The sequence below is a fragment of the Sarcophilus harrisii genome, chromosome 1 (assembly GCF_902635505.1).
Source record: "Sarcophilus harrisii chromosome 1, mSarHar1.11, whole genome shotgun sequence".
In the NCBI taxonomy this organism is placed as follows: Eukaryota; Metazoa; Chordata; class Mammalia; order Dasyuromorphia; family Dasyuridae; genus Sarcophilus; species Sarcophilus harrisii.
The window spans coordinates 293,478,160-293,499,495 of record NC_045426.1 but is presented as its reverse complement, the minus strand read 5'-3'; the positions used below and the strand labels follow the sequence as shown (position 1 = coordinate 293,499,495).

The following is a 21,336-nucleotide window of genomic DNA, read 5'->3' as shown; positions in this document are numbered from 1 at the left end:
AAGAAGAATTTGGCAAGACTTTGTTCCCCTGGTTTTACAAATACTTTATACAGTATTGGAATTAATTGTTCTAAGGTTTTGATAAAGGCCTCATTTCCAAAATATATAGAGAATTAACTCTAATTTATAAAAAATCAAGCCATTCTCCAATTGAAAAATGGTCAAAGGATATGAACAGACAATTCTCAGATGAAGAAACTGAAACTATTTCTAGTCATATGAAAAGATGCTCCAAGTCATTATTAATCAGAGAAATGCAAATTAAGACAACTCTAAGATACCACTACACACCTGTCAGATTGGCTAAGATGACAGGAAAAAATAATGATGATTGTTGGAGGGGATGTGGGAAAACTGGGACATTGATTCATTGTTGGTGGAGTTGTGAACGAATCCAACCATTTTGGAGAGTACTTTGGAACTATGCTCAAAAAGTTATCAAACTGTGCATACCCTTTGATCCAGCAGTGTTACTACTGGGATTATATCCCAAAGAGATTATAAAGAAGGGAAAGGGACCTGTATGTGCACGAATGTTTGTGGCAGCCCTTTTTGTAGTGGCTAGAAACTGGAAACTGAATGGATGTCCATCAGTTGGAGAATGGCTGAATAAATTGTGGTATATGAAAATTATGGAATATTACTGTTCTGTAAGAAATGACCAACAGGATGATTTCAGAAAGGCCTGGAGAGACTTACACGAACTGATGCTGAGTGAAATGAGCAGGACCAGGAGATCATTATATACTTCAACAACAATACTATATGATGACCAGTTCTGATGGACCAGGCCATCCTCAGCAACGAGATCAACCAAATCATTTCTAATGGAGCAGTAATGAACTGAACTAGCTATACCCAGAAAAAGAACTCTGGGAGATGACTAAAAACCATTACATTGAATTCCCAATCCCTATAGTTATGCACACCTGCATTTTTGATTTCCATCACAAGCTAATTGTACAATAATTCAGAGTCTGATTCTTTTTGTACAGCAAAATAATGTTTTGGTCATGTATACTTATTGTGTATCTAAGTTATATTTTAATATATTTAACATCTACTGTCATCCTGCCATTTAGGGGAGGGGGTGGGGGGGTAAGAGGTGAAAAATTGGAACAAGAGGTTTGGCAATTGTTAATGCTGTAAAGTTACCCATGTATATATACTGTAAATAAAAGGCTATTAAATAAAATAAATAAATAAATAAATAAATAAATAAATAAAAAAGGAATTAATTGTTCTTTAAATGTTTGGTAGAATTCACTTTTTTTTTTCTTTTTTGATTTTATTTATTTTTAAGGCATATTAATAGCTTTATGAATCATGTTGGACGAGAAAAATCAGAACAAAAGGAAAAACCATGGGAGAGAAAAAAAAAACCAGAAAAAAGAAATGAACATAGCATAGACTTATTTACATTCATTCTCCAAAGTTCTTTTTCTGAATGCAGATGTCATTTTCTATCCAATGTCTATTGGGATTGCCTTGGAGGTAGACTTCACTTCTAACTAGATCTTGCCCTAGAGATTTTTTTCTTAGAGAGTTCACTGATGGCTTGTTCAATTTCTTTTTCTAAAATGGGGTTTAATTCCTCTTTTGTTAATCTGGGGGATTTATATTTCTGTAAACATTAATTTCAATTAGATTGTCAGAGTTGTTGACATACAACTGGAGAAAGTAACTCTTAATTACTGTTTTAATTTCTTCTTCACTGGTGTTAAGTTCACCCTTTTCTTTTTTGACACAGGCAATTCTTTCCTTTTTCTAATCAAATTAACCAAACATTTATCTATTTTGTTGGGTTTTTCATAAAACCAACTCTTATGTTTATTTATTAGTTATTCCAATTGGTCTTTAGGCTATCTTTACCTGGCCTTTTATTGAATGTAATTTTTATTGCACCTGAAAAGGATGCATTTACTATTTCTCCTTTTTGCATTTGATCATGACCTTTTAACAAAATGTAGTTTCCTCTTTTAATTACTTAATCCTTTTTAATTAGATCTATTTTTGCTTTTGTTTTGTCTGAGATCAACATTGCTAACCCGCTTTTTTTTTTTTTTTGCTTCAGCTTAAGTATAATATATTCTGTTCCAGCCTTTTACCCTTACAGTGTAAATCTGTTTTAAATGTTTTTCTCATAAACAACATTTTGTAGGATTCTGATTTTTCATCCATTCTGCTACCCACTTCCATTTTATGAGAGTTTATTCCATTAATATTCAGTGGACCAGCTGTCCATTTCCCTCCATCCTATTTTCTCTCCTGTACATACATTTTTTTTTGTCTGTGCCTCCTCACTAATATTTTCTTTCTGACCAACCTGTGCTCAACTTGGCTTCTTTTGCCTTTTTTCCCTACTCTTATCTTGCGAGATCTCCTACTGTTTCTGTCCCCTCTTTTCCAGTCCCTCTCTTTTCTTTCTCCCTTCTCCTATATCACTATAAGGTAAGGTAAATTTCTATAAGCAATTGAGGATTTTTTCCCCCTCTTTGAGTAAAAAACAATGAGATTAAGCTTTTTATGATATATATTTATATGTGTGATGTGATATAATTTACCACATTTTGACTCCTCTCTTCTCCAAGTACAATCTTTTTTCATCTTTTAATGTCTTTTTCTTTAATATCATCATATCAATCAACTTATACCTACACCCTCTTGTCTATATATACCGCCCCTTTAACTGCCCCAATAAAAGATATAGTTCTCAAGAGTTACATGCATCATCTTTCCATATCAGAATTACCAGTTTAAACCTTGAAATGACAATTTTTTTTTTCCTTTCCCGGTGACCTTTCTATGTTTCTCTTGAGTCCTGTATTTATAGATCAAACATTCTGTTTAATTCTAGTCTTTTCAACAGAAATGCTTGAAAGTGCCCTTCTTTACTGACAATCCATCTCCTTTCCTGAAAGACAATGCTCAGTCTTGCTGGGTAGTTGATTCTTGGTTGTAATTCAAAGTCCTTTGCATTATGGCATTTCAGGACCTCTGATTCTTTAATTATAGAAGCTACCAAATCCTGAGTAATCCTTCCTGTGGCTCCTTGATACCTTTTTTTTTTTTTTTTTTGGGGGGGGGGGTTCGATTTTTTTTTTTTTTTGGCAAGCTGCAATATTTTTTCCTTGAGATTATAATTCTAGAATTTTGCAACCATATTTCTTGGAGTTTTCCTTGTGGGATCTCTTTCTGGAGGTGATCAGTGGATTCTTTCATCAACCATTTTGCTTTCTGTTTCTAGTATATCTTTTGAAGAATGTTTTTGGTCATGGTCTTCAGATAGTCTACTAATTTTTAAAATCTCTCTTCATCTATTTTTCAGGTCAGCTGTTTTTCTAATGGGGTATTTTTTTCATATTTTTTAGTTTGACTGATTTTTGATGTCTCATAAAGTCATTAGCTTTCATTTGCCCCAGTTCTAGTTTTTAAGGTATGGTTTTCTTCAGTTAACTTTTGTATCTCCTTTTCCATTTGATTAATTCTATTTTTAAAGGTGTTGTTTTCTTTGGTGGATTTTTTTTTTTTGTATTTGGCAATTTTTTTTTTTTTTAAGGAATTGTGTTCCTTTTTCAAGCTGTTGACTCACTCCTGTATACTACTTTCTTTTCCCAATTATTATTCTCACCATGATTTCAAGAAAAATTAGAAAATAAAAACTGTAGTAAATTCTATTAACAACTTAAATTAATTGCAGGTAAAAAAAAGTCAATTATTTTATATTTTCTGGGAAAGATTATTCAGAACATATGAATAAGCATACCTGGTGGTCAATTACAAAAGATCTGCCACAGCAAAATCCTCCAATAGAAGCTAGGGAATTCTCCATGTTAGCACTGATAAGATCAATGTCATCAATCTATAATGAGTCAGATAACATTTCTTTACTAAAGAACAATCTTTACTAGAAAACAAACCTCAAAAAATATCATAGATAATTTGTTCAATATTATTAGGACAGTTGTTATATAAACTTTAGTATTAATCCTTTGCATGTTTAGACAATATCATTCTAATAAAATCTAAATCTTTTATAAAATAAAATCAATAAAATTCTAGGAAAATAACTGTTCAACAGTACTAGAACAGATATAAATAAAAACAGAATTTCATCAATTGTATTGGACAGATAGGGAATATTATTAAATGTTGTTATTTCATAATAATTTTAGTAAAATTAGTTTTAACTTAGATTTATAGTGTTTGCCAGAAAATTCAAAACAATTAACTATCAAACACACTGTAACTGAGATCCACAATAATTCTTATTTATATCGTGGATAGTATGAGTATTCAATAAAATTGAAAAAACAAAACAAAACTGATATTAAGTGCATAGTACAGAGCAAGAGTTTATCCATTTATAATTTCTTTCTTTCTTTCTTTTTAAAAAATACAAGGAATCGAGAGTTAGGGCTTTAAAATTATTTGCCATAGTCACATAGGTAACCGAAGTTAGGAAGCAAATTCAGCTCTCTGACTTTAAGGTTAGTTCTTTTTCTACTGTGCTGCTTTTCAATGAAAAGATCTTAGCAATCAAATGATAACATAATTCAAAAGACACATATTAGTTAAAAGGGACAACTGAGAAATAAGTGTATACAAAAGACATATATTGGTTGGCAAATTCATGAATCAAAAATAAATAGGAAAGTGGGAATAAAGGAAGAAATATATGATGATTTCTAGAAACTGGCAGGATGTAAGGATTTGGTGATTCTAGATCACAAAATTAGCAGGGAGGAATGACACAGTTGTGATACTAATCTTCATCGACCCAAGAATCTTGTAAAGAAAACATTTATTTTCATTTTTTGATGCAGAATAGCTAATAAATTCTTAATCTATTTACATGATAATGTCGCATTTGAGAAGTGAAGGAACCCACAAAGCAAAATGCTATTTTGTAACCGATGCTGATCATTAAAAAGAAACAAACTTTTGAAATAGAAATATCTGGAACCATGCAATCTTACAATTCATAATAGTAAAAAAAAAATCCCTAGACATTATAATGCACAATCTGAATTTTGGCAAAGATTTCAAAGAGTAGAGAAAAAGAATAGAAGGAATTTGAAAAAAGCAGCATTGGCTGAATCTTATATGGAGCTGGGGGTTGGAAGTAGAATCAAGTGGAAGCAAAGAGGGAGGGGAATGGGAGACAACATTTAAGGATAAAAAGTGAATATATATATATATATATATATATATGTGGAAAAATAGGCAAATTTCTATAAGAAATGGAGCAATAGTAAGCTTCCTGGGAAGATTGGAGTCACATCATAAATGGCCACAAAAGAAAGGCCATAAGAACACTTGGGAGTCCTGCTTGAAAACCACAGCAGCAAAGAGGGAAAACACAGTGCATAGGGAGCCTAAACAAGAGAACTCCAAGGAGTGGGCTGGTAAATTACTTAGATAGCACTATGTAAGTGACAGTATCAGCATAACTCTCAGATAGCATAACCAATAGGGGTTTATAGAAGACCTGCTAGTAGTGTATCTGATATCATCCAGTTGAGACCTGCCAGGGTCAAATAAAGGGAAGGACATCCCCATTTGAGGACTGTGCAATGACTGGGAGACACAATGGGTTGAAGCCAAAATCTCTGCCAAGTAATTAGTAAATAGACTGACCAAGAAGCCAAGAATTGCCAGGGCATAGTCTTAATCACTACAAATAAAAGAACAGAAGTAGCAGCACTCAGACAGGCTCAAGCAGGGACTAATCATATCAACTAAACATGAAGACGCATAAATAAATCCAAAAGAGAATAACTCCACAAATTAGGCACAGCCTCAGAAAAAAAGATGATTTGGTGACAAAGACTAGTTGACAGGATAGAAAAAAATAAAAAAGGATTAAAAAAATTGAAATGAAATAAGAGCTCTGGAGGAAAAAATTTTTTATAAGGGCAATAAATGGAATAAGGAATATCTTATACAAGTAGCTCTAACAATAAATAAAATGGAAAACATGAAATTCAGTTAAAAATAAAAGAACTAGAAACATCAGAACAAAGTTAAAACATTGGATTAAATTATATACGTGTGTATGTGTGTGTGTATATCTGATTGCTAAGTGAGTAGAACCAAGAGAATACTGTACACAGCAACAACAAAATTATGTGATGGTAAATTCTGATGGACATAGGTCTTTTCAACAATGAGGTGATTGAGGACAATTTCAAAAGACTTGTAGAGAGAGCCATTCAGAAAGAGGACTGTGGAGACTGAATGTGGATCATACATAGTATTTTACCTTTTTTGTTGTTTGCTTGCTTTTTGTTTTCACTCTCTTTTTTTTCCTTTTTGATCTGATTTTTTTTGTGCAACATGATATTGTACAAATATGTATAGAAGAATTGCACATGCTTAACATTTATTGAATTACTTGCTGTCTGGGGAAGAGATAGGGAAAGCGAGAGAGGAAAAATCTGGAACACAAGATTTTTACAAGGGAAATATTTCAAACTCTGCATATATTTTGAAAATAAAAGGCTATTATTAAAAACATTAAACATTTAAGTCCAAACAAAAAAAAATTATGAATATCAAAAACCAATTGGAAAGCAAGCAGGTCAAGCAGAAAGAACTAAAAAGTAATGATTCCCTGAAGATCATAAAAAAAATCTGGAAACTACATTTTAAAAAATTAGTATGATGAAATTGCTTAGATCTATTAGAATTAGAAAATAAGAAGGAAAAAACTTTGAATATGCTGGTCAGCTAAAGGAGTTTCATGAACAAAACAGTTCCAGAGTGAAGAAAAAATACTGGAGAAATCAATAAGTTCAAGTAATGTAAGGATCACAGAAGACTATCCTACAACTATTATAAAAGAGAGACTGACTGAGAATATATTGTTAAAAAGCAAAAGATGGGGCAGCTAGATGGCGTAATGGATAGAATACCAGCCCTGTAGTCAGAAGGACTCGAGTTCAAATTTGACCTCAGACAATTAACACTTCCTACTTGTGTGACCCTAGGCCAGTCCTCAATTGCCTCATAAAAAAATAAATAAAAAGCAAAAGATAAAAGTCTAAAACTAGTGATAATACCTTGTAAAACTGAGTATAATCCTATAGAGGATAAAAAGGGCCTTTAACAGACTTGCTTATGAAAAGCAAAAGCACAGATTTAGGTAGAATCTTTGTTTTTATATTTAAAGAAAAAACGTTTTTTCACTTAACTAGCACTTGGCTTGGTACTCCATTCACTGTATCCCCTAACCTGCCATGAATCTTTTCCCAATTCATCTTCTATTTGGCTATCAAAGCAATTTTCTTAAAATGCAAATCTGTCCATGTTACCACTGTTCATTAAATTCCAATTCCTTCCTATATTTCAACAGTTTGTGAGACTTACAAATTTTGCTGAATCTCTATTTCCAGCAACTCAGAAATTTTTTGTGTAAGTTCATTCGTATTTTGGTAAGTCTGCTATTGCTCACTTCTAATGATTTTTATAAGGTTTCCTAATATATTCTTTGCATTAGTCATTTTCTTGTTTTTTAAATTTTCTTTTAATGCTTTGCAATTATCACTTGATTTTCCAGTGTGATTTTAAAAAAAAAAGTTCTACAAGACTTTATTTGATCTTTTAGCTTTTAAATTTTTTTTCTGATTTAATTGCCAATTATAGTTTGATTTATATTATGCCTCAGGACCAAGTATAAAAAGATTGGCTTTTAAAATTCTTTACAGTCTGGTCCCTTCCTATTTTCCCAATCTTCTTAAACATTTCTCCTTTTTATTTACTGTGACATCGTGACACTAGTCTCCTTGCTATTCCTTGTACAAGATACTTCATATCTCACATCTCCAAGGATGTTCACTGGCTGCTCCATATGCCTGGAATGCTCTTGTTTCTTTTGCAGTCTCTTGGCTTCTCTAACTTCTTTTGGGTCTCACCTAAAATTCAGTATTCTAAAAGAAGTCTTTTCTAGTCCTCTTTAATTCTAGTGGTTACTCTCTGAGATAATTTCTAATCCATCCTGCATATGTAATATAACATATGATATATAACACAATATTAAATTTTCATATAATATAGAGTTTTATATGTTGTCTTCCCAGTTAAAACTGAAAACTCTTTGAGGGCAGGGATTTTTTTTTCTTTCTTTGCATTTACTGTCCTTAGAGCCGGGTATTAAAGTAAGTCTTTAATAAAAGCACGGGCACTTAAGAAGAGTTTTACTTGACTCCTTTGTTGACCATGCCAACATTTAGGCAAATGACAACTATGATCTTGGTTTTCTAATTTCAAAATGGCAATACCAGATTTCCCCCCATCATTTGGATATCACTTACATGTTTTCCTGTATTCTATACATAAAAGTGTGGTACTTGCTCTAGGTATCTACTTTTTGGTGTGAATTGGTAGTGAAAAACAGAAGGGAGCCTAATTCTTTATTCCTCCGACCATAAGACAACAAATGGAAAGATCAACATTAAGAAGTATTAAAAAAAACTCACACAAGTAAATTAAATATACACACAAATATGCTTCTTTAATTAGCAAAGAAAAATATCAACACAATTTTTAAAATACTAAAGAGCATCTGAAATAGTAGCAGGATCAAAGCTGGGAAAAAAACAACCAACCAATCCCTCAAGATATTCTGAGATACATCTACAAATCAATAAACAATATTGAACAATAATTGCCAATTGTAAGAAAAATTTAAAAATTAAAAGGCAAAATAAAATCTTTCAGAATTTTTTAAAAATCACATGCACAATTAGGAGTTATAAAAACAAAAATAAAGATGTAAATGACTGATACAAAGAACATGTTAGAAAATCTCATAAAAATCAAAAGAAGCAACCAACAGCAGACTTAACAAAATGGAAATGAACCTATATAGACAACTGAACAGCTGTTGAAAATACGGACTCAACAAAATCTATGACTCATCCCAAATATTGGCAAATTCACACTCAATTATCAAACCTATCTTACAATGCATCTATTATAGTATTATTGATATCTTAGGTAATTCTGAAAAATAAAAGAATCAGGATCTTTTAATTTAGAAAATCAATAAATACATTTTCTCAAAGGTGAAAACAACCAGGAAAAATATACATAGAAAGAATCTCCAGGATGCTTACTAGAGGGAACAAGATGAAAAACTATGATGAGCTACCAGAAGAAAGGCAGGAATAATTTGTAAAAGAATATTTAGCATCATAGCAGTTTTCAAAGTAGAAAGCGGAAGAATTATTTTAAAAATTAAGGATGGATTATGAATTCAAAATTGTCATAAAGATTAAAAAGATAAGAGATATTTGAGAATCAGACTTTGAAAAACGTAGTGAGATACCCTTGTAAAGCATGACCAAATGTTCTCCATACAAAAGGACCAATAACTTAATCCAGAAAATTTAGTTTTTAATAAAAGGGTAATACTAAGAGCACTGTAAGATGATTCTTAAAAAGCGGCTGTGAAGGAGATGGGGCTCACAAAGAGGAATGGGAAAAGGGCTAAGTAAAATTCCTGCATTTTAAAAAGGGCAATTCTAAATTAAAGTAACTTAAGATGAACACTAATATTCCAACAGGAATTTGGTTTAGAGTATATCTAATTAACAAACAAGAATCTATACTCTTTTGACAGGAATGCAAAAGAAAAGAAAACCCCAGCAAATATAACACAAATTTAATTACACTGAATTCCAAAAGACAAATAAAGTACAAATAAAGTAACAAATAAAGTAACACATCAGTAAGTTGAAAATAAAGTCATACTGCTTTACCAAAGGCACATTAAGTTTAGAAAGCTCAAAGGACAAGAGACTCAGAACTGGAAGGGAGACAAAAAGTTTGTAAAGATTACCTAATCAAACACTTCATGTTATAGGTGATGAGCAAACTGTACCTTCGGCCCTAGTTCACAGGGAAAGAGTCAGAATTCTATTTTCTAGTTCCAATGTATTTTCTACTACATCAAGGCATAGATTTGAAAAGGGAAAGAGTCAGAATTCTATTTTCCAGTTCCAATGTATTTTCTACTACATCAAGGCATAGATTTGATATGAATGAATGATTTAAGTTACTCTTTATTACCAAATCACAAAAAGCAATAAAGACATTATGTTGGACCAAAATTAATTTATTAATTGCAAAAAGGGTAAGCAACTTGTTCTCAAAAAGTAATACTACCACATAAGGAAGCCATAGGAGGAGACTAAATGCCCACGGAGAACAAAAATAGGTGAGAAGCCTCTCCTGTCCCCAGATCGAAAAGTGTATAAGCATGCTGATCCACAGTCCCAATCTACTCAAGGCTCAAACTTATATAGAGCTGTTAGACAGAGAGCTGGCGTGACATTAATAGAAAACCGTCCAATCACTGGAATGAGCAAAGCAATGGGAGTAGTCTAGACTACTAAAAACAGGATGTTCTCTAAACTGCCTAATAAAGAATGAGGGACAAGGACCCAGGGAACTATGTAAGCAGCAAGTAGGAGGGAGAAAATATTCAGTTTCCAGGTCAATTAAGTCTTAGCATACTTGAAATTCAAGGACTGGGACTATACAAGTTAAACCTGTTTCTCCCAGCTTCCATTAACATGGAAAAGAATCACTTCTCATCATGAAAAATAAAAACTTTAGTTCTTAGATTCATATATACATTTTTTAAAAATTAAAGCAATAACTAGATGGTAAAATGAGTAGGTACAATGCTGACTTTCTAGTCAAGAAGACCTTAGTTTTAATCTTACTTAGACATTTACTAGTTGAGTGAAAGTGGGAAAGTTACTTAACTTTTATCAGTCTCAGTTTCTTTATTAATAAAATGGAGATAACTAGTTAGGAACTATCTAATGAAGTAACATACGTAAAATACATTGCAAAATGTTAAGTGCTATATAAGTATTGCATGTGTTATAATTAGTGGAGTGTGACCCTGGGCAAGGTGCTTTTCAGTCAAGGAGTTTCTTTATATGTGAAATGAGATTAAGAAAGAATAAATCACAGCTTATTCTGCTGCCAACATAAGGCATTTAAATGTCATGTTCAAATTCTGTAGAGAGAAAAAAATGTAGAAACTGATGGTCAAAGGGTCAAAATATCTTTTTGTTTTATATTAATACCATAATGAACAAAATTCTGTTTTTAAAAATTTTAAAGAAAATTTAAAAATGTTTAAGAAAACATTACTTAATCAGAGTAAATGTCTCCCTATAAACGAGAAAATGTGTCCCCCAATTTACAACTTACATTTATCCCAAAATGTTCAGTGACTCCTCGGCCATGTTCTCCTAGAACTCCAAAAGAAAGGCTTTCCTCCAAAAAAATTCTTGCTTTGTACTTATATTTTAACTTGACCTAAAAATGGTATGAATGAATCGCAAATTAAAATAATTCATTTTGGCAAGAAAAATATTATTTTAGACACTATAAAAGTGCTATGAACTCTATGATATTTAGCATTTTTCATTAGTTTTGAAAACATCATAGACCAATCTCATTGCTTAAAAAAAATTGAGGAAATAATTCAATTATATTGCATTAATATAATTGATTTCCATCTGAATAACATGATAATAGTTTTTAAATATTAAACAAAATATTTATTTCAACATCGCTATCATTATCTCTAGGAAAGATATGCATAGAATCAATCAGTAATAAATAGTTATGGGATGATTTCTTTAACTAGCTTGTTACACTCAGTGCTTTCCATTTGTTTGAAATTAAGCTTCTTAATCCTTATAAACTCTTGCTCTTATTTAATTTTTATGCACACAGCCAAGAAAATCAGAATATGTTTATAAGATTTCCAATGATATACACAATCTTGGGGAATGTGATTCATGTATTACAAAGGGTCCTAAGATAAGGATGCATAACACAAACTAATATTCTAACATGTATAACAGAAAACAAATGGAGATGCTTACCAATTCTGGAAGTGGACAAATAGATCCAGTATTCATATATAATCCTTCTACTACAATAAATCTTCGGGTTACACGTGCCTTACGAGGATTCTTCAAAACAAACAAACAAAAAAATAGTATTTAAATATGTCAGATATAAAGAAAAGAGTCTAATTACTCCCTAGTATTTAAAAAGTCAACGTAGAAAGGAGAATCTATTATGCTACCTCTTACAATAATGTTTCTTAACAGCAATGTCTGCAGGTTATAAATTCAAATAAGAAATACCTATTTAAGTATAGCATTATTAATAAAGCAAAACCCCTTAGGGTAAAATAAAGAAATCAAAAAACTGCCCAAACCACCATACCAATAGATGTTTTTCTAACAAAAAACTAAATAGAAATATTATATGAACCAGCCAGCTCAGTCTTGGCTACCTTTCTTAAAGTTTCCTGCAAATTTCAAAGACCAAGCAGAAATATGTCTTTCAAAAGTAATGCAACTTTTATTTATATGATTCAGTTAAAATTTTTAAAAAATAATTCAAAAAATGAAAAACATGTAGCAAAACTATGTTTGGCAGGAAAACTAAGTATCATATCATTAGCAGTATATATCAAAATTTTAAAAAACTAAAAAGTATGGAAAAAATTTTAATCAAGATATTTTTGGGTACTAATTTAATATCTTTAATTTACAACAAACAATAATAAAGTATACCTTCTAAATGAGTACTGTAAATATTCAAGGTGAAAAACAGATAAAAATTGATGGATTCTCAAAGGTGCATTAATCATCTCCTTTTTATTTATTATATATGTCAGTCTCCAACTTAACACATAAACTTTTATATCCAAGCTATGTGGTGCTTGAAAGGTATTTTCTCATTTCAAAGTGTTTAAAAAAATTAATAGGTAGACAAGCCAGATCACAAAAGCTTAATAAAACCATCCTATATGGTGTCCATGGACTTCTAATTGAGATATCCTGGAGGATCCAGAGACTAGGGGCAGAAGGGATCTCAGGTACAAGTCATGGATGCTTATTAGAAATGCTGGTTTGTTAAATGCTTTTTAAATATAAGAATGTCATGCCTATGAAAGCCCCTTTTGAATTCCCATATTTATAATGAACTTTTCTATACCAAACCACAGTTTTTGTAAAACACAGGATAATATACTGTTTTTCTCCTGCACAAAAAGAAAAAGGAGACAAACATATCCACTATCTTTCCTTGGGTCTGTTTCATTTAAAAACACTTTTTTTTAATTAAAATATTTCTGAATAAGCTCTCCAATTAATTTCTGATGCTATTATAAAATAGCATCAGAAATTTAATTGCTTAGCTAATGTCAATATTTAAAAAGCTGTAGTAAGTGAGAATTGTTGCCAATATATAAATTAAGAAAAAGAACAACTTTTCATGATAAATTGCTATCCAACAAATACTTTTGCTTCTTAGGAATTGACAATTTTTTTTCTTTGAAAGAATCATACCTTTTGATCTTCAATCTCTTGTTCTTTTAGTAGGCACTCCAGGTGAGCCATGTCATTATGCTCAAATAATTTAATGTCACTACGAGATGCTTGTAATCCCTTCTGAATAGCAAAACAGGCAGCTTTATCTCTAAGAATAATAGAGACCATGCTTTAGATTGCCTGGTTCTCAGAAAATAAAAGTAAATCATAGATTTCTTTTTGAAATATGCAAAGTCACTTTTAAATGTTAAAACTTAAAATTACAGTAAGACTTTTGGGACATCCTGTATATTCATATTTCAGTTTCTAACCACAAACCAAATATAAATCTTTTCATATGACTTATTTCCTATATAAAAACAATATTATATCAATGCAATTCCTAAAGTAACTACTGCATTCTAAGTCAAAGTTTAATGAAGTCCAAAGCAAGAAATAAGATATGCAGAAAGAATCAATAACCCATCAAAGAAAGCCATATTCTATATAGTAAAGATATTCTTCAAAAATAAAATGAAAAAATAAAAAAAACTTAATTTACATTTATGAAAGATTTATAATTTGGAGATTTTTGGCATATGTTAAAACTGTAGTAGCATATAGTTTTTAGTCAAAGTATATATGTTGACAGACACTCAGTTTGACAGTTAAGCTTGTAAACATTTAAGGTTTTGAATTTTAAATAAGATTATATTTCAGTAACAAGTCAAGTAAATTACCACTAAAATAAGAGTAGCGATGTCAAACACTAATGTTCATTGATAAAAAGGTGACTAACGAATCCAACCATTCTGGAGAGCAATCTGGAATTATGCCCAAAAAGTTATCAAACTGTACATACCCTTTGATCCAGCAGTGTTTCTACTGGGCTTATACCCCAAGGAGATACTAAAGAAGGGAAAGGGACCAGTATGTGCCAAAATGTTTGTGGCAACCCTGTTTGTAGTGGCTAGAAGCTGGAAACTGAGTGGATGCCCATCAATTGGAGAATGGTTGGGTAAATTGTGGTATATGAACGTTATGGAATATTATTGTTCTGTAAGAAATAACCAGCAAGATGAATACAGAGAAGCTTGGAGAGAAATACATGAACTGATGCTAAGTGAAATGAGCAGAACCAAGAGATCATTACATACGTCAACAACGATACTGTATGAAGATGTAATCTGATGGAAGTGGATTTCTTTGACTAAGAGACCTAATTCAGTTTCAATTGATCAATGATGGACAGAAGCAGCTACACCCAAAGAAAAAACACTGGGAAATGAATGTAAACTGTTTGCCTTTTTGTTTTTCTTCCTGGGTTATTTCTACCTTCTGAATCCAATTCTCCCTGTGCAACAAGAAAACTGTTTGGATCTGCACACATACATTGTATCTAGGATATACTAGGACATATTCAACATATATAGGACTGCTTGCCATCTAGGGGAGGGAGTGGAGGGTGGGAGGGAAAAATCAGAACAGAAGTGAGTGTAAGGGATAATGTTATAATTATTAAAAAAATAAAATAAAATAAATAAAATGGTGTCTCACTCCTAATGACTATGGAATGAAGGAGATAATGACTCGACTCTGCTCTGTTTTTTAGTGTAGCTCTATTTTTATTGCGCTTCTAATGCCTCTAATGCTTCTAATATGAATTGGGAATTAGAATGGGGAAAGGAGTAAGACTACAGTTGTATGTTGTCACCTTATTTATTTATCCTACATGCAGAGAAATATCAGGTGAGTGAATCAAAAGCCAGACTTCCAGGAGAAAAATCAATAATCTTAAAATATATAGACAATGCCACTCTGATGCCCGAAAGTAAAGAATAATTAAGAAGCCTCTTAACAAGGGACAAAGAGGAGATTATAAAATTGTGGCTTGAAGATTAACATTTAAAAAAAAAAATTAAGATCAGAGTCATTGGTCCAAATATGCATATGATCTAGCAAATACAGGGACAAAAAAAAGGAAGTAGTATCAGATTTTATATTCTTGGACTCAAAGATCACTGCAGGCAGTGACTACAGCCATGAATTAAAAGATAATGTATTTCAGAGGAAAGAACATTGGATTTATTGTGAAAACTGGGCTAAATTCCTGGCTTTGCTACTTATTGTGTGACTTTGGGCAAAGCATTTAAACTTTCTTAAGCCTCATTTTCTTCATTTATAAAATAAGGAAACTTTAATAATAACGACAACAAAAATAATTGGTAGCATTTATGTAATATTTTAAGCTTTTCTATACATTGATTTATTTGATCTTTGTAACAACTGTTAGAGATGAGGAAATTTAGGCAAAGAGGGTAAGAGACTTGTCCAGTATCACACAATTATTAAGAATCTGGGGCAGGATTTTAACTGGGGTCTTCCTATCCCTATCTATCATAATCTATCCATTGTGCTTTGCTGGCTGCTAGCTAAAAGACCTTTAAGGTCCCTAGTTCTAATCCAATAAGTTTAAGACTACTTCGTTTGCCCTAAATCTAGCAAATCCCAAATTCTCCTGCTCCCAAATCATTTAGACCAAAGTTTCTTAAATTTTTTCTACTCATGACCCCTTTCCACCTGAGAAATTTTTATGCAATCCTACCTCAAATGTGAGCTTAGTGTTTCTGGCAGTGTTCATTCATGTGCAGCACAAAGTACACACCTGATGTATGTTCAGAAGCAAGACTGCAATAAAGTAATGCTATGCAACACAGGCAAGAGCTGCCAGAAAGATTTGGATTCATTATGTGTTATGGGCCAGAACCTGAAACAAGTTGTTAACTCATTGGAATTGATAGAAACAGTGCTTAAGTTTACACCTTTAAGAATTCACACATTAGAGTTCACAAGTCCAGGTGATTCACAAAGTTACACCTCCCACAATCCCACTCTCTCAGAGGAGGAGTCAACCTTTGGGTTCAAACCTTTAAGAGATCATATATAAAAAGCTCTTAGAGCCTCAGCTAGGGAGTGAGTGAGTGAGTGACTCAGTGGAAGACTCAGTTGAAGAGATTCAGAGCCAGAATTCAATCAGGAGATTCAGAACCAAGATTCAGAGAGCTGGAGGCTGAAGCTGGCATCAAGCAGAGAGGCCTCTAAGAAAGCTAACCAGGCTATTTTGAAGGAAACAAAGGATTTGAACTTTTAACACCTGGCTGTGTTTGAGGTGATTATTACTTGGAACTGAAACTAAGGCTGCCTCCAGAAGCCCTCCAAGAAATCTGCTCCCAGAGAGAACGATTATATTTTAGAAAAGAAGAGCACCACAATTATGTGTTTGATTGTAAATTTTTGGCTGTTGCATTCAGAAACTGTTTACTGTTGCCAAATTTTGCATGACCCTTTATATGTAGTTATATGACCTACAGTTTAAAAAACTTTCATATAGACCCTTTTCAATTTAAGTAAAAATCTCTTTCAGTTACTTTTCCCATCCCTACTCATCTCCAATAATTACTATTCTACTAAACTAATATAGCTTCTAATCTTTTGGCTTTTTTTTTTTTTTTAAAGTTCCATTGATATCTTTTTTTTATTATGTCAATTTAATTCACACCTGGGTTCTTCCCTGTCCTCATTCCTAGAGAGCTATCTGACAAAAAGAATTTTTTTTAAAGAAAAAGAGGTAACAAGCAAAACAATACATCAGAACAAAAATCTTTTTTTATTCTAATAGGATTTATTCTAACAGGATTAATTAGCATAAAACATTAGAAGAAAATGTGAAATGTGTCATTGGAGAAACTACTAACTTGGAAAATAAACTCAAAAGGGATTAAGAATTACTGAATTATCTGAAAGCATGATTTAAAAAAAAAAAAAGAAAGAAAAAGGGCCTAGACATTTACCTTTCAAGAATTTATCAATGATAATATCTCTATTCTAAAAGCAGAGAGCAAAACAGAAATTGAAAATACCTACCAATCACCTCCTGAAAGAAATCCCAAATGAAAGCTGCCAGGAATAATTTAGCCAAATTTCAGAGATCTCAACTCAAGAAGAAAACATTGAAAGCACTCAGGAAAAAAAAAAAATACCACAGAGCCATGGTCAGGATAACACAAGATTTGTTATTTGATGGGAAAGTTCTGAACATCGTATTCTGGAGGGCAAAGGAGCAAGGATTACAACCAAGAATCACTTACCCACCAAAAAAATGGATATTCAATGAGACGTTCAAGCATTCCTGATAAAAAGACCAGAGGTGAATAAAAAATCTGACTTTCAAATATAAGACTTAAGGAAAGTATAAAAAGATAAATAGGAAAGAGAAGTCATAAGTGATTCAATGAAATTAAACTGTATATATTCCTACATGGGAAGATGATACTTGTAACTCCTAAGAACATTTATCAATCATTATTAGGGCAGTTAGAAGGAATATACATAAAGGGAGAGGTTGAGTTGAATATTATTATCTAAAAAAGTAAAGGGAGAAAAAAAAGAATAAAGTGAGATGGAGGAAGAAAGAGGTAAAAATACAGAAAATTTTCTCACATAAAAAGCGTTTACAGTAGAAGCTCATGAAACTTACTCTCATTGGAACTGGTTCAAATAAGGAGTGCCATATATATTCAGTTGGGTATAGAAATCTATCTTATTTACCCTACAGAGAAGTAGGAGGGGAAAGGGCTAAGAGAATGAAGACACTGATAGGTAGATTTTAGGGGAGGTGGCAGTCAGAAGCAAAACAGTTTTGAGAGTAGACAAGGAGAAAGAAGAAAGGGGAAACAGGATGTTGGGAAAAATACAACAAGCTTCTCTGGTGAGGTCCTCATCTCTCAAATATATATATAGAGAAATGAGTCAAATTTACAAAAATAAAAGCCTTTCCTATCCTGCTATTTGTGTATATGTGTGTTATGCATAAATGCAGCTATTTTTTTCCCTTTTAACTTCAAAATTGAGATTATTCTTTTTAACTATGCTTTCTAGAGAAGCATAGTTTTCTGTTTCGTCAAGTACTAGTTCAATTTCCTTTGTTTTGCAGTTGTTTATAAATTTTAGTAGCTGCTTTCTCTTTAATTTTAGTATCTTCCCTATTTATTTATCTGTTAGTGCTCTAAATTTTTAACTGAGTTTGTTTCTTCCAGAAACCTTTGCTGGTTTTCAGTTTTATTTCCCTAAATTCCTTACTTGCTCACTTTCTTACTTTTCTTCCTTTCATGGCTAGTTTACCCTTAGATCTTGGTATCTTGAAACTCAGTGTCTCAACCTGTTTCCACAATGGAAAATTAATTTTTCACGAATGTTAGTCCCTGTGGCAAACGACTTTTTTGGAGGAGAGGGGAGACAGAATTCTCAGATGAATACCAGTATCATTTCCTTCAAACCCAGTATACACACTACCTCCTTGTTCTTAGTTCCCACTGACTTTTAGTTCATCACACCAAGGATTTTTCTTTCCCTTGTCTCTACTTCCTCAGCAAGATAATGAGCAATTGAGACCTGTTTTTTGTTTCTACAGAATGTTGGGTTGGGGGTAGGAGCTGTCAAAGAATGAACAGCAGAAAAATTGCTGAATGACTGTCAGAATATTAGCCAATGGGTTCTACTATGTATTACATCAGAATTTGGGGACTAATAGGGAAGAAAGGGAATGGGGATACTGATTGATGGAGTTGCGATTAGCATTCTCTGTTACTCTTGATATCTTGGTCTTGATAGACAATGATAACAGCTCTATGTCAGACACACAATTAATTCTTCCTTTTTGAAGAGTAAGAAGGCACCTGAGAAAAAGCCTTAGTTATATATCTTTCTGGTGATATGACATAGCCCTTGATTTATAGAAAAATTCTTCTTCCTCAGTCTCTTTTTTTATTGTCTACTTCTCTTTCATTGCTTAGTAACTAAGTGAAATCTGTATTAACTCTGAAGACAACATATAACTTACTACTCTCAATAATGCTGCCTATTTCTTTTGCCCACAAGTTAGTTTCACTGAAGAGATAACTGAAATCATTTATAGAAATGGATAAGATTACCAGGGAGACTATTATAAGAAACGACAGTTTGGGAACACTCCTTCAGGAGCAGAGAGATTATGATGGAAAATGGCATCTCTCCTGTTCACATAATGATGACAACTATCACATATACAAAAATTTATATAATGCTTTAGTTTCCAAAATTCTTCTCTGTGCACGCACACCCCTCCACCCTACACTATTATGTGCTCCCCAATGGAACTTGTTCTTTTCTAGGTGCCACAAATTCTCTGTCTTAGCTTTCCCTTGAGAGTTCCCAACAGTTATTGTTCTTTGCATCTTTTTCTTTCCTGACACTACTGATGATACACAATCTCTCTCTCTAAACCAAACATCCAGAAATCATGCTGAAGGAGTTATAGAATGTAAGCTGTTGGAAAGCAAGGACTATCTCATTTTTGCATTTGTATACCTAGAGTTTATCATTGTATTTTGCAAATGCGGGGCAATTATATTTTTATTCATTCACTCCCTTCATTATCTCATTTCCCAGTCTAAGCCTGCAAGATATCTCTGTCTCCATTCTTTTAAAGTAAATTCTTAGGCCTCAGCTTTATTCTCTTATGTCTACAGAGAGTGTCATTCACCAAAGATTTCTGAGGTCTTTTATATAGTTCTAAAAAAGAAAAAAATGTGGATTTCTTAGGAAATGAATGGGAAGAAATAAAAATTTAAAAAAAAAAAAAAACCCAGAAAAAATAACCATCATGGCAGCAGTAATGCAATGTGAATTATAAAAACAGCATGAATCTACAATTCTTAAACAAATATTAAATATTAAAATACATATCTGATCAATTTCTATTTTATATAGGTCTATGGAGGAAAGAGATTTCTAGTGTAAGCCATGAAGAAATTCATGAAATAGCATTACACTTAACAATACATTTAATAACAATATATAATAATAATAATAATACATTTTAAACCTTTTCAGTGGCAAAAAAAAAGGACCTAATCAGTTCTTACAGATTTTATTACCATTTCTATGCGGATAATGTTCAGATTTATCCATACTGCCTCAATCTTTTTACTGACCTAAAATCTTGCATCTCCAATTGCCTTTCAGACATCTCAGAAATTTTAAATTCATTATTTCCAAAAGAGAACCCATTCTCTTTTCCCTGAAACCCTCTCCCTCTTCCTACCTTTCCCATTTCTATAGAGGATAATATCATCTTTTCAGGCTCACAACCTAGGAGTCACACTGTATTCTTTACTATGTGTCACCTCACCCACACCACTCCCCAAATACAATCTGTTGTGAAAAGGTATTGATTTCACCTTTGTAAAAGCTCTCAAATATACCCCCTTTTTTCTTATTTTGCCACCACTCTTCATCCTACACAAAGATTACTGCAATTGCCTGTTGGTGGATTTGGCTTCTTCAATTTTTCTTTTTCAATTTATCTTTTATTCATCCTTTCCTAAAGCAGGGAGTCCAATGATATCAATAAATTCCATTGCCTCTAGGATCAAATAAAAAAACCTTCTTTTTGGCATTCAAAACCCTTTATGACCTAACCCCCTACAAAGTACTGGGCCTGGAGCAAGGAAGACGAGTTCAAATCTAGCCTCAGACATTTATCAGATACCTATCTGTGTGATTCTGGATAAACAACTTAACCTCTATTTGCTTTGGTTCCTTGATTGTAAAGTGAGGAGACTTGTAGTGCCTATCTCATAGGGTTGTAGTAGACACTACATAAATACTAGCTATCATTACTATTATTATTTTACTCTTGGACCTTACTTATGATATATACTCCTCTATCCTAACTGTTCAATAAATAAGAATTCCACCATTTAGCTCTGGGCATTTTCTCTGGCTGCCTTCCAAGCCTGGAATGTTCTCCTTCCTCTGCTCCAAATACTTTGCTTCCTTTCTATCTTAAGTAACACTCTACATTCTATAGGAAGCCTTCTCCAATCCCTCTATAATTGAAATCCCTTCTATCTATTAATATAGCTTGTGCTATATATACTTA

The 21,336-nt window shown here is 32.4% G+C and overlaps 1 protein-coding gene across 2 annotated transcripts in view; it reads right to left on the bottom strand.

Annotated features, from left to right (window-relative positions):
* The window catches only part of SPTLC1 (serine palmitoyltransferase long chain base subunit 1), an 85,501-nt gene that overhangs the window by 27,136 nt on the left and 37,029 nt on the right, over positions 1-21,336 (bottom strand). For both annotated transcript variants that reach the window (XM_003762813.4, XM_031943819.1), the window contains 4 exons: positions 13,395-13,524; positions 11,916-12,005; positions 11,233-11,340; positions 3,767-3,862 (listed from right to left, as the gene is read on the bottom strand). In XM_003762813.4, the coding sequence (XP_003762861.1) occupies positions 3,767-3,862; positions 11,233-11,340; positions 11,916-12,005; positions 13,395-13,524 (424 nt within the window). The remainder of the gene's footprint in view (positions 1-3,766; positions 3,863-11,232; positions 11,341-11,915; positions 12,006-13,394; positions 13,525-21,336) is intronic.